Source organism: Scyliorhinus torazame, chromosome 13 (genome assembly GCF_047496885.1).
Source record: "Scyliorhinus torazame isolate Kashiwa2021f chromosome 13, sScyTor2.1, whole genome shotgun sequence".
NCBI lineage: Eukaryota > Metazoa > Chordata > Chondrichthyes > Carcharhiniformes > Scyliorhinidae > Scyliorhinus > Scyliorhinus torazame.
The window spans coordinates 36,390,744-36,404,743 of record NC_092719.1 but is presented as its reverse complement, the minus strand read 5'-3'; the positions used below and the strand labels follow the sequence as shown (position 1 = coordinate 36,404,743).

Genomic DNA, 14,000 nt, shown 5'->3' with positions numbered 1-14,000 from the left:
CAGGTCACGTAGCATCCTGCAAGTTTCAATAAGATCCCCCCTCATCCTTCTAAACTCCAACGAGTACTGACCAGAATCCTCAACCGTTCCTCATACGACAAGTTCTTCATTCCAGGGATCATTTTTGTGAACCTCCTCTGGACCCTTTCCAACAGAGCCTAGCAACTGAGCACTACACTAATGGAAGCACCTTAACTTGAATCTAATTTCCGATTGACTATATTCGTTAATCCTCTTGGCTATTACATGGAGCACTGGGACCCTGAACATTCCCAACAACATTGATGCTCACTGTCCACTCTTTTAATCAGCAGAAAAATCAGTAAGATAAATTCCATGCCATTCTATAAAAATAATTACTAAGTAATTGATTGCTGAGTGGCCATGAATCTAACTAGATGTTAAAAGTTTGAGGCATGTAACAATTACAAATAGAATAGTTAATAAAACTACAAAATTATACTTTTAAATGAGGGCAATTAAAAAATGCAATGCAGGAAATATTTCCGAAAACAAAATATAGTTGTTTATATTTTTGGGCTGGGGAGTAAGGAAATATTCTTCATCCTGCACGTGTGACTATGAAAATGAGAAATATCGAAATAAACCTGTCATCACTAGCAGTGATGTACAAAACCTAAAGTTTGTGAAGCTGACCACAACTCTGCTTTTTAAATCAAAATAGAAGCCAACTTTGCATACAGCTTTGCCAGTCCAAAGTCCATCTGAGATATATCATATCAGTATTTAAAATTGGCTGACATCTATATCGGTGACCTTGGTCTGAGACCTAAAGCAATTTGTAGCTCAGATCATTAAACAGGAATAGAAAGGCGACTCAACTCTTCTTGCATAAAAAGGGCACTGTTGGCTACAACTGCTGCTTTTCAGTGTTACTTGCATGTAAAGAATAAACAAATAAATTTGTATTCCAAAGGAATTAAATATTGCCCTTATAAAATAGATGGAAGCAGCTGTGAGAAGGACATTTTTCTCTTTACATGATACCATTACAGGATACACAAATGTTTATGGAAATTTGGATGCCCCTTCATGCTATTTACTCAGCTGAGTTATCACATGCTGACCATTCGAACTCCATAGAAATTGCATTTAGAAATTAAAAATACTCTACCTTGATCTCTTTTTGTTCTACGGATTTCTCCCATATCTGTTGATCATAAGCCCCAATCTGTAACACAGTAAATCAGTTAAAATTCATCAATGAATGTTTCATACATAATGGGAAAAACAGGTAAGAACTAAGTTGCCTGCCCAATAAAAATTACAACACAAATAGAAGACCACAGAAAATTCCCTTCACAATGTTGGCCTGACAGCTAGCGTCTCTTCAGAGAGCACCATCACCTTGAAGCATCCTCTCTTTAACCAATCTAGATTAGCAGCTCCTACGGCTACGGAGGGGTTGCCGATCTGCCAGTGCTCAAAAGCCCACCACTGTCCTTATTGGATGGGGCTCCAGAGGTGACAATTTAATTGACCACCCCCTCAAAAATCATTTCCAGTGTTCCCAAAAATTAATCATATTGGACTCTAAACGTTAACTTGCTTCTCTCTCCACAGACACCGATAGATTTTTTTCACAACTTTGTTTTTATTGCAGATCTGCATCCACAGTATTTTTTTCTTAAAATTAGAATGCGTTCCAACTCAAGATACTCATCATAGCTTGCAACCCTAGGCAGTAAAACAACGGTTAAAATCACCGGATATAAAATTAGATCAGGAGATAGAAAATTTGCCAAACAGAATTTTTTCAATATGACGCCATACTGGGATTCGTTTGGGAAAGGAAGAGACTAGGGAATGTGGCAACAGTAATAATAATAATCTTTATTGTCACAAGTAGGCTTACATTAACACTGCAATGAAGTTGCTGTGAAAAGCCCCTAGTCTCCACATTCCAGTACGTGTTTGGACACACAGAGGGAGAATACAGAATGTCCAAATTACCTAACAGCACGTCTTTCAGAACTTGTGGGAGGAAGCCAGAGCACCCGGAGGAAACACGCAGACACGGGGAGTACTTGCAGACTCTGCACAGACAGTGACCCAAACCAGGAATCATTACTGGAATCCTGGCACTGTGAAGTCATACTGCTAGCCACTGTGCGACTGTGCTGGTCTACCATTTCCTGCAGAGCTAGCAACGGGAGCAGCAGCATCAGAGGAACAGAAGTCAGTAAAGGGATGAGTGAATTTTATGGACTTCACTCTGGATAAACAGTGTAAAATGATATCAGGAGGGTGGATGGAGAACAAGGGAACAGAGACTGAGAAGAACACCGGGGAAGAGAATAGGAAGGTATTGGATTGAGGGCTAGATCATTCACCACAAATGCCTCTTGAGGTAAAGAGTAAAACAGCATTTAAAGAATTAAGATAAATGTTTGAGGAGGAGAAATATATAAACAGATCAGTTGGGGGTTGGGCTCTCAGTTAGGGAAACAATTTTACAGGAAACCACGCCAGTACTGGGATAGGGGATCAAATAGCCTCTTTCTGTGCTTTAATAGTTATCCTTCTACAGCTGAGCTGATTTCAAGCCAATGAGCGCCTGACAAGAACCCTTCCAAACGTCCAATGACCTTTGTGCAATCTCTCTGGTTCAATTAAATTGGTTCCACCTGGTCTTGGCATGCAAAGTTCAAGTACAGACCAGCTCTGCTGAGGCTCCCAGATCATAGTTATTACCTACAACACGCAACTGGAATTCAAAGCAAAGTCTAAAGGAAAAGAAATGGAATCTTTTAAATATCAGGTTACAGGATTACTACAAATCAATTACAGGTAAAATACTGGTACTAAGGCCAGTATTTTCCAGCCCTGACGTGGCTGGATACACCGCAAGAGATTTGGCAGCCCAGTCAAAGTCCATTAACTTTGACAAGCTACAGCTCTCAAAAGGGAACGAGTTGCGATATATGTAACTAACTAACGAACTTCATCTGCAAACAGACAGCAAGGTTCCACCAGCTATCAGGACACACTGCAGACTTCTAACTGTGGATGAATGAGGGGACAGTAACTGCGCTGACATATACAGGTGACTAATGGTGGAGATACAATCATCACTGGACGAGACGAGGGAAAAGTGGGAGGAAAAACTAGGCATGGAGATAGGGGGAGGTCTCTAGATCGAAGCACTGCATAGGGAGAAATTCACCTCCTCATGCGCAGGGCTGAGCTTAACACCGCAAAAGGGCGCATTTGAGCACAACACGGATGGCCGGATTCTTTCTGGAAGTGGAGGACAAATGTGAATGGTGCCACGTTGCCCAGCCAACCACACCCACATGTTCTCGTCATGCTCCAGGTTTGTCGGGTATTGGACCGCCTTTTAAGGCCATGTCCCAGGTTGTGGGGGTGAGAGTGGAGCCGTGTCCACAAGTGTCGGTCTTCAGGGTATCGGAACAGCCAGAATTCTTTACGGGGAGAGGGATCGACGCCCTAGCCTTTGCCTCCCTGATCACCCGCTGGAGATTAGCACCGCTACCCAAAGCCTCAGACTGGCTGTCTGATTTAGCGGAATACCTCAAATTAGAAAAGATAATATTCACCATCAGGGGATCAGAGGAGGGCTTGGGAGCAATTTACCAAGGTCCATTTGAGGACCTGTTAGTGACCAGTAACCAGTAAAGGGGAAGGGGCACCGAAGCAGGCAAAAGATGAAGAGAAGGGGGAGGGAGACAACAGCAAAACAGGAGGGCGCACCTGGGTCACCTCAAACAAGCCCCTGTTTTGTTTCAATACCATGTGACCACATGTAAATAGTGAAACAGGGCTGCTGGGAGAACTGATTACGGAGGGCCTAATGCTAACAGGCCTCAAATCTGTATATATGTATTTACACCGGATCACTTAAGTTTCCTCGTTTTCATTTTATTTTATACTGTGTGTTGCCTTTGGATCTTTTGTTTTTCTTTTTTCTTTAAATCTTTATTCAGCAATGTTGTTACAAGTTAAATGCAAAAACCAAAAAACCATACTTTTTAAAAAAAGTAATATAAAAAGTAATAGATGATCTTCACGTTCTCATAAAACTGTGGATTAAAATAGGAATTTCAGTATGTTACTAGTGAAACCAAAGCTCTTCTCTCTGCTCGTTCCCTCCCTATGAATGCTTCACTTCGATGTGTCCTTTGCAGACCCTTGATTTTATCTCTGCCTGTTCACAAGCTGCCTCCAGGCTCTCAAGAGTTACTTTCACAATAACTGCTGATGCAAAAACATGAACAAAGATAATTAACTACAACATCGCAAGGTAAATGCAGATCTCACATAATCAAACCTCCAGGGATTCTGCTAATCAGTGTTGGAACCCCCAGAACAGAAGGAGATTTGTGTCCTTGGTAGAAGAAGTACATGACAAGAAAAGCTATCAAAAGCTGTCTTTCTCAAACTTTCATGCCAAGGAACGACTTCTTGAAAGTCACAAATTTATTTGGGGGGGGGGGGGGGGGGGGAAGAGAGAAAAAGATCTTGTCCCCTGATTTTAACCCCATCAGCCACACTGGTCTTTACCATGATACTCCTATTACTTCAATTGTACTCCAGTACCAAAGCAATCATGAGGTAACTGATAGATGTAGTTGTGGAGCAAGAATATTGAATTCTGATTCAGCAGGAGCAGCTTCAATATAAATTCGATCTTGAATTTGAACTCAGCCACCCCCCTGGATAATAATAGGTTTATAGTGCGTACATAATGCTTTGTGGCACACTGAAAACAAACATGGTGAGGGAATAAATTATTTAAGAAACTAAGTCAGCAGAAAACAATTTTTGTTAAAACAGGACAGCAACTGGTTTGAACAACGAACATTTGATGAAACCGCAATGTATGTTCTCAGTTTGCTAAAGAATGTTCAAACATAAGGTGTGACAACAGTACAGTGAAGCATTTTAACTTGCTCCTAGATGAGCTCTGTGGAATCATGTTGAATCTGATCAGAGCCTCCAATGGTTAGAGGAAAAAAGTCAGCATTTGAAAAAGTTCTAGACAATTTCCTGAGAGGAGCAGCTCTAATAGGCCCGAAATCTTGAAATGCTGTCGGAACTGGAATACAAATGGAAAGATTGGAATTCATATCATTTGAGATTGGAAACAGATGTCTTATGATGCAGAATATGAGTGCAGAAAATGAATACAAACACTTGCAATACAACTGCAAAAGATGTGGAAAAAAAGAGGAAACTTAGGCCAACAATTTATTGAATGCAGCAGATAGTACAGTAGATTTACATGTATTGAAGAAAGAGAAAATTAGAACCTACGGCTTTGTAAGGAATATTTTTTATCTCAGAAGAACACCATGTAAAAGACATGAGCTTGTTACTAAATTTCAAGCATTCATAACATGTAATACATGTGCAAAAGAATCCAGATTTTGTGAATACGGATTCCTCGCAAGTTTTACTGAGGACAAAGTCTTAATTAGGAAATAGTAATTATCCTGTTCAATCTTCTCCCAAGGTTCACACCATTACAGATGAAAGAATCAAGCCAGGTCAGTTCAATCCAGGTAATTTCAAAGAACCAGCTGAAAGCACTGGACACATCTAAGGCTGTTCCCAGCTTAAACGACCATGCACTTCAAGCGCTCCCTATTCAAGCGGCTCCAGTAAGCAAAGGACACCAGCTGCTATAATGTGAAATCCCAGACGTTACCTGGAAAAAGTGACCTCTCAATAAGCATGGATGCTCAGAATTATTTTCGAAGGATAGTAAATCTCTTAGTTTTAGTATGTCTGCCTCGGTTTAGGCTTCCGTTTCATCCCAATAGGAGCACTTTTTTTGCTATAGTTCTTCCTTCTCGGTGGTATTCAGTCAACCTTCATTCCATGCTGGAATGAAGAAGGATAGATTGCCTTACTGTCAACGGTTATTTTCAATCTTCAGATGGATCATTCCAACAATCAAGTGAACTATTCTATTCTAAATGTATTAAGCTTTCTGAGTGTTATGCCTGAACCCATCCAGGTGACTGGTGAGTATTCAGTCACACTGCCAACAAGCTTTTGTAGATAGTGGAAGGGCTTTAAAAGGTCAGGAATTGAGTTATTTGTCATAAGATTTCCAACCTCTGCACTGCTCTTGTAGCCATTATGTTGAAACGGCTGATCTACTTCAGCAGTGGTGACTCCCAAGCTAATGGTGGGGGTCTCAATGATGGTAGTGCCATTGAAGAAAAAAAAAAAATTGTGCAAGTTCCCTCTTATTTTGAGATGGCTGTTGCCGGTTACTTGACAGCCCCAACATTAATATAAATGAGCTCCTACCTTAAATGGAACTGAAAGTGGAGCAAGCAGTCTCACTCCTGACCTAGGACTAAGGGTCACACAAGCATGAAGCTGCATTGGGGCATCTGACCAGCACATTAAATCTTCCTTTATATCAGGAATGTGCCCAACCACTGACCTATATGGACCTCAATTTCCCTAGGACTCATTGGTGCCAACTCAGCCAAGAGCTGCCTGGATTTTGAGTGCATCTACTATTATTTGTTCTCTGGCAATCATTTATTCATTCTAGATGTAGGCTGTGATGAGGTCTGGAGTTGAGCATTTCTAGGGGAACATGAGCTGATTATTGGGGAGAAGGTTAAATAAATGGGTGTCACTTTATGGTGGTTTTCATGGTTTCTTCTATCACTTTACTGATTGGATTAAGACAGCAAGACCCTAATTGGCCAGGTTAGATTTATCCAGTTTTATTCTGGATTGGCACCAAGAGCAATTCTCTGGTCCCCCACTGACGGTGGCTTCGAGGTACACTCCCTGACCCAGTGGCCCATGCAAAACCATGATTTGCATGGATTTAATTACGGTTAATGACTGGACCCCGATGCTCCACCCCTCTCAGGCGGGAGTCACGCGGGCCTGAATTGCTGCATGTATTTACAAGAGGGGCCCCGACACCATGTCTGTTGAGAGGGAGCAAGAAGGAAAGAAATCTCTCAAATTCAGGCTTGCTGGAGATGTATGCCTGGACTTCAGGAAATAGCGGGGAATGACTTGTTGGTGGCCTCTTGGGGATTGGGGGCTGATGTAAGAAGTGAGGGACGAGTGTGATGCCAGGGGCACAGAGGTGGTGACTCACCCGAAAAGCCCTGAAGAGGGATCTTCTTTCTACATTGCGTGTCGGTCCGTCTGGTGAGGCTGCCAGCACCAATAGCCTCAGCCAGCTCATTTCAATCATTGTTGAGAAGGGCGGGCATGAGTCTCCCAAAGACAAAACATCCCCTCACTACGTACCCTATCAAGTCCTCTCAGAATCATATGTTGCAATAATAATAAGAGGGTGCCTCTCCCCTCCACAATGGTTCCAGCATTTGGTCCATCTCCGACTCACGGTAACAGGGCGCTGGTCGGTGTACAGCCAACTTCTTGGTTGGAATGACAGTCTGTGGTGAATGGAGTGCTTAAAGGCTGCTCCAGCTTGTGAGGCTTTTTTACACAAATCCCAACCGCAGCAAATCAGATGCCAGTGTGGGGCTGGGAATCGCTTGGGCTGCACGTGGGCAGCGTGCCTTTGCATCACCTGAATTTCATCTGCCCGGATCCTGCGATTCAAATCCGGCAGGAGAACATAATCTCCCGAACAGAGAATCATGGCCACCATGTCTGACAAACCCGAGAGTTCCGACACATATCTCTACGTAAAAATATTTTAAAACTGAAACAAGAGATAACAGTTTAATGTTGCTCTAAAGAGAATCTTATATTTATTCCTAAAGTGATTTTGCAATGGGAAAGCACCTACACTTCCCAACGCATTTAAAAAAGAATCAATCCCATTCCAGAGGTAGGGACAGGGACAGATTCACCAATGATCTGGCTGACAGGCTAACAAGAGACTTGTCCAAGGCGGCATGGTGGCACATTGATCAGCACTGCTGCCTATGGTGCTGTGGACCAGGGTTCGATCCCGGCCCCGGGTCACTGTCCATGTGGAGTTTGCACATTCTCCCCCTGCCTGTGTGGGTCTCACCCCCACAACCCAAAGATGTGCAGGGTAAGTGGATTGGCCACGCTAAATTGCCTCTTAATTGGAAAAGAATAATTGGGTACTCTAAATTTTTTTTAAAACAAGAGATTTGTCCGTGCCATGTGTTCTGTCAAAGCTTACAAAAAGAGTTCAAATCATACACTAGTTGACAAGTTACTGCAAGCCCAATTACCTCCAGGATAGAACACGTCATATATACCTCATTCATTTGTGCCACTCTGACTGCACACTGATGGTGTGTAGGTATTTTCTGACATTGTAAATGAGTGAAGTAGAATTGCTATCATAAAGGCACATCTACACCAATAAAATTATTTATTTGTTTATTAAAATGACACTTTAGAACTTTACTCAAGCACTAGTCAAACAATAATCATGAAATGAAAAGGTAAATTGTATGATTAGATCTCTGGGAGGTAATAAAACGTTCTTCCACAGATGTCATCATGATATCAGATCATGTACAGCAAGCTACAGAAACAGCAAGCTACAGAAACTGTAAGCACAAGTCAGAACTACGGATTAATTTGCGACTGTGATCTACAACTAAGTTATAGAAAACCAAAGCTCTTTGGTTCAATTCCCCAGCCAATACCAAATTAGCTGAAGCAACAATTGAGGATTCTGCCTTTATGGCTGCCGGCCAAGGAAAATCTGGCAATATTCCCAAATCTGATTGTTATCCAGTCACCGTTCTAGTGAGTGTACATGTTTTAGCAATGTCTGAATTGAACTTCACTATAATGATTTAAACGGTGTCCCCCTAGACTCCCCCAAGATAAAACATCCCCTCACTACCTACCCTATCAAGTCCTCTCAGAATCATATGTTTCAATAATAATAATAATAATCTTCATTGGTGTCACAAGTAGGCTTACATTAACACTGCAATGAAGTTACTGTGAAAATCCCCTAGCGCCACATTACAGCGCCTGTTCGGGTACATGGAGGAAAAATTCAGAACGTTCAATTCACCTAACAAGCACGTATTTTGGGACTTGTGGGAGGAAACCGGAGCACCCGGAGGAAACCTACACAGACTCGGGGAAAACGTGCAGTCTCCGCACAGATGTGGCCCAAGCTGGGAATCGAACCAGAGTCCCTGGAGCTATGAAGCAACAATGCTAACCACTGTGTTATCGTGCTGTCCATTAGGTAACCTCATGAGATGACCTGTACAGTTGGATAGCCTGCTGACATTTGCCATGTAATCACGTAACACGAACCGGCCACAATCAGCTGATGAATCAGCACTACTCCATATTGAACATCACTTGAAGGAAGCACGGAGGGTGGCTAGAGCGCAGAATATGCTCTGGGTGGGGTACTTCAATGTCCATTACCAAGAGTGGCTCGGTAGTACCACCACAGACCGAGTTGGCCATGTCCTAAAGGACTTAGTTGCTAGACTGCAGCAGGTGGTAAGGGAACCAAAAAGAGGGAAAAACATACTTGGCTTCATCCTCACCAAACCTGTCTGCTGTAGATGCATGTCCATGACATATTGGTAGAAGTGACCACCGCACAGACCTTGTGGAGATAAAGTCATGACTTCGGCACAACCACCGTGCTAAATGGGATGAATTCAGAACAGATCTAGCAACTCAATACTGGGCATCCATGAAGCGCAATGGGCCATCAGCAGAAGCAGAATTGTATTCAAGCACAATCTGCAACTTCATGGCCTGGCATATCCCCCATTCTACCCTTACCACCAAGCCAGGCGATCAACCTTAGTTCTGTGAAGAGTGCAGGAGAGCATGCCAAAAAATTAGGTGTCGACTTGGTGAAGCTACAACACAGGACTACATGTGTGCCAAACAGCATAAGCAGCAAATAATAGAGCTAAGCAATTCCACACAAACACTTCAGCCAGAAATGCCGAGTGGATGATCCTTCTCAGTCTCCTCCGGAGGTCTCCAGCATCACAGATGTCAGTCTTCAGCCAATACGATTCACTCCACGTGATATCAAGAAACAGGTGAAGGTGCTGGGTATTGCAAAGGCTTTGGGCCCTGACAATATTCCAGCAGTAGTACTGAAGACTTGTGCTCCAGAATTTGTCCCATCCCCAGCCAAGCTGTTCCAGTACAGCTGCAACACTGACATCTATCTGGCAATATGGACAATTGCCTAGGTGTGTCCTGTGCATAAGAAACAGGACAAATCCAACTCACCCGATTGCCGCCCTATCAATATATTCCCCATCAGCATCAAAATGATGGACTGAGTCATCAACAGTGCTATCAAACGGCACTTACTCAGCAATAACCTGCTCACGGACTCTCATTTTGGGTCTGCCAGGGTCACTCAGCTCCTGGCCCCGTTACAGCCTTGGTTCCAACATGGACAAAAGAGCTGAATGTCAGAGGTGAGAGTGACTGCCCTTGACACCAACGTAGCATTTGACAGTATGGCATCAAGGAGCCCTAGCTAAACTAGAGTCAATGAGAATCAGGGTGAAAACTCTCTGCTGGTTGGAGTCATACCTGGCAGAAAAGAAGGTGGTTGTGGTTGGAGGTCAATCATCTCAGTCACTGCAGGAACTCGCCAAGATTCCTTCAACAGCACTTTCCAAACCCACAACCACGACCATCTAGAAGGACAAGAGAAGCAGATATCTGGGAACCCCATCACCTGGGGATTTCCCTCCAAGTCATTCACCACCCTGACTTGGAAATGTATCACTGTTCCTTCACTGTCACTGGGGCAAAATCCTGGAACTCCCTCCCTCCCTCCAACACAATGGTGTACCTTTATTTTTTATTTGTTTTAGGGACGTGGCCGTCGCAGGCTGTGCCAGCATTTATTGCTCATCCCAACTTGCCCTTGAGGGGACAGTTAAGAGTCAACCCCATTGCTGTCGGTCTGGAGTCACATGTAGGCCATTCTAGGTAAGGACAGCAGATTTCATTCCGTAAAGGACATTAGTGAATCAGATGGATTTTTGCAACAATCGACAATGGTTTCATGGTCATTAGACTTTAATTCCAGGCTTTTATTGAATTCAAATTTAATTATCTGCAGTGTCGAGATTTGAACCTGGATCCCCAAGAGCAGCACTCTAGGTCTCTGGTTTACTAGTCCAGAACAGTACCACTATGCCACTGCCTCCCTATCTCAGGGACTGCAGCGGTTCAAGAAGGCAGCTGACACCACCTTCTGAAGGGCAACTAGGGATGGACAATAAATGCTGGCCTATCCAGCGATGCCCGCATCCCGTTTTTAAACATCACTTGGATAAAAAAACTGTAATCAGGAGCTATGCATTATTTACACAACAATTCTACACATAAAAACTTTATTTCAGTAACTAATCCAGTAGATGTGAAATAAATATTACAGAACTGTCTGATTGGATCTACACTTGGTTCTTAAAAAAAATAAATTTAGAGTACCCAATTCATTTTTCACAATGAAGGGGCAATTTAGCGTGGCCAATCCACCTACCCTGCACATTTTTGGATTGTGGGGGCGAAACCCACGCAGACATGGGGAGAATGTGCAAACTCCACTCGGACATTGACCCAGAGCCGGGATCGAACCTGGATCCTCGGCGCCGTGAGGCAGCAGCGCTAACACTGCACTAGCATGCTGCCCTTAGACCTTGGTTCAAGGTGTATGTCTACAACAATCACTTAGAAAATAGGTTGCCTCCATACATATTTAAATTGCTTAGTTACAGTAATGGAAAATTTAATGATTCATATTTGCAGATGGTTGACTAATATTTGGGTGTAGCAAGGGTATACTGGAATGAAAAAAATTACTCCGCCAGGACTGGAAAATAGCTGTCAGAATATCTGCACTCAGGGACTAACTTCTTTTTTTTTAAATTTAGAGTACCCAATTCATTTTTTCCAATTAAGGGGCAATTTAGCTTGGCCAATCCACCTAGCTTGCACATTTTTGGGTTGTGGGGGCAAAACCCACGCAAACACCAGGAAAATGTGCAAACTCCACATGGACAATGACCCAGAGCCGGGATCGAACCTGGGACCTCTGCACTGTGAGGCCGCAGTGCTAACCAATTGCGCCACCATTCTGCCCACTCGGGGTCTAACTTAATCAATGTAATTGTGACCAACATTACTGAGTAAACATGCTCGAAGTAGACCCCAGTGCCTGACATGCACTCTCCTCAGTTTAATTCCAACAACTAAAACTTGCATTTATATAAAACCTTTAACATAACAATATCCCAAAGGACTACATTGATATATTGATATAGACTGTAATAAGTGTGTGGAGCAGGCCCTGGAAATATAATTCATTTTGGATTCTCTTTGGAAACATGCTTGCAATCCATAGTTCTTGCATATAGACTTCGCGTCTAGTTTAAAGAAATGGCATTGAAAAGTTGAAAGAGACATCTCTGATAATAATAAGGCAATATACTGTGGATTCTGGAAATCTGAAACAAAACATAAAATACTGGAAAAACTCAGCAGGTCTGGAAGCATCGGTGGAGAGAGAAACAGAGTTAATGTTTTGAATCCATCTGACTCTTCTCCAGAGCTGAAGAGAGATAGAAATTCAATGGGTTTTATACTATTACAGAGAGGGGGTGAAGCAGGTGGAGCAAAATAGAAGGTCTGGGATAGGTGGGAGCTCAGGTGAGCTTGGACAAAGATGTCATGGACACAAGAGAAATGAAGTGTTAATGATAGTGTTAAAGACAAAGGAAGGTGCTAACAGTGGCCTAAAGGTCAGCTAGCAAAAAGTGTTGATAGCAGAACAAGGGTCCGTGCTGTGAAAGCAAAGATAAGAACAAATTACAGACGTCCCTTCTGCTACAAAACAAAGAAAAGGTCAACATCATGCCAAACCAGAGATTCAGTGAAGTAAGAGCGTTGGGGGAAGAAACTGAATCCTGCTGAGCACGGAATGTTCAGGATCTTAGAGCGGGAAGAGTCAGAGGGTAAAGTGGATACACGACAAGAGCTGGGATTAGAAGAAGGGATGGGGTCAGGAGGACTGGAAGGGGTGGAAAGGGGTGTGTCGCTTTGTAGAACACTTTACTTAGTCCGCAAGCATGACCCCGACCTTCCTGTGACTTGCCATTTCAATTCGCCATCTTGTTCTCATGCCTACATTTCAGTCCTTTGCCTGCTGCAATGTTCCAATGAAGTCCAACACAAACTGGAGGAACAGTACTTCATCTTCTGAGTAGGCATTTTACAGCCTTCTGAACTTAACATTGAGTTCCAACAATGTCAGACCATGAACTCTGTCCTCCATTTTGATCTTGTTTTCAAAACATTTTTCCTCCAAACCGCCTTTCCTCACAGGAACATGCTCTAACTCATTGTTATGTTTTGCTTTCACAGGTTGCTGATCCTTGTTCTGCTATTTGACCTTTATGCCACTATTCATACCTTCCTTAGTCTTTAACACAGCCATTAACATTCTCTTTGTCTTCTGTCCATGAAATCTTTGTGTTATGTGAGGGAGATATTAGGAAATTGAGTCCAGAAATGGGATTGGAGATGTAGTACATCACCAGTCAATGAACATTTTTAAGGCAAGGTAGATAGATTCTCTTTAGGCAAGAGAATCAAAGGTTTTGAGTAGATGAGTGTGTGGACTCAATGCACTAATAAATCCGCCATGATTTTATTGGATGGTGGAGCAGGCTGGAGGGGCCGAGTGGTCTACTTCTGGTCGTGTAGACCTGCTACATTTTTCCAACATTTTCTGTTTTTATCTCCGATCATAATCTTGTTTCAGGCCATACTGCTGCTGCTGTCTCTAAAGATTGTCAGAACAGTAGCACAAATTAGCTAACACTGGAGTTCATAGATTGATTGTTTTGAATCAGACAAAATGTTGCTTGCTGGATCAATCAAAAGTGTTGCTGGTTATGAACAGGAGACAAAAATGAAAAATACGAACAAGCAGCTAAAAGATCAATCTGCATGCCAAACTGCTACACATATATGTGAACATCACATGTCTAAAATGCCAA

General features: G+C 42.8%; 1 protein-coding gene across 3 annotated transcripts in view; it reads right to left on the bottom strand.

Annotated features, from left to right (window-relative positions):
- Positions 1-14,000, bottom strand: part of LOC140387963 (protein PHTF2-like) — a 172,541-nt gene that overhangs the window by 67,868 nt on the left and 90,673 nt on the right. For all 3 annotated transcript variants that reach the window (XM_072471352.1, XM_072471353.1, XM_072471351.1), the window contains exon 3: positions 1,136-1,192. In XM_072471352.1, coding sequence (XP_072327453.1) covers positions 1,136-1,192 — 57 coding nt within the window. The remainder of the gene's footprint in view (positions 1-1,135; positions 1,193-14,000) is intronic.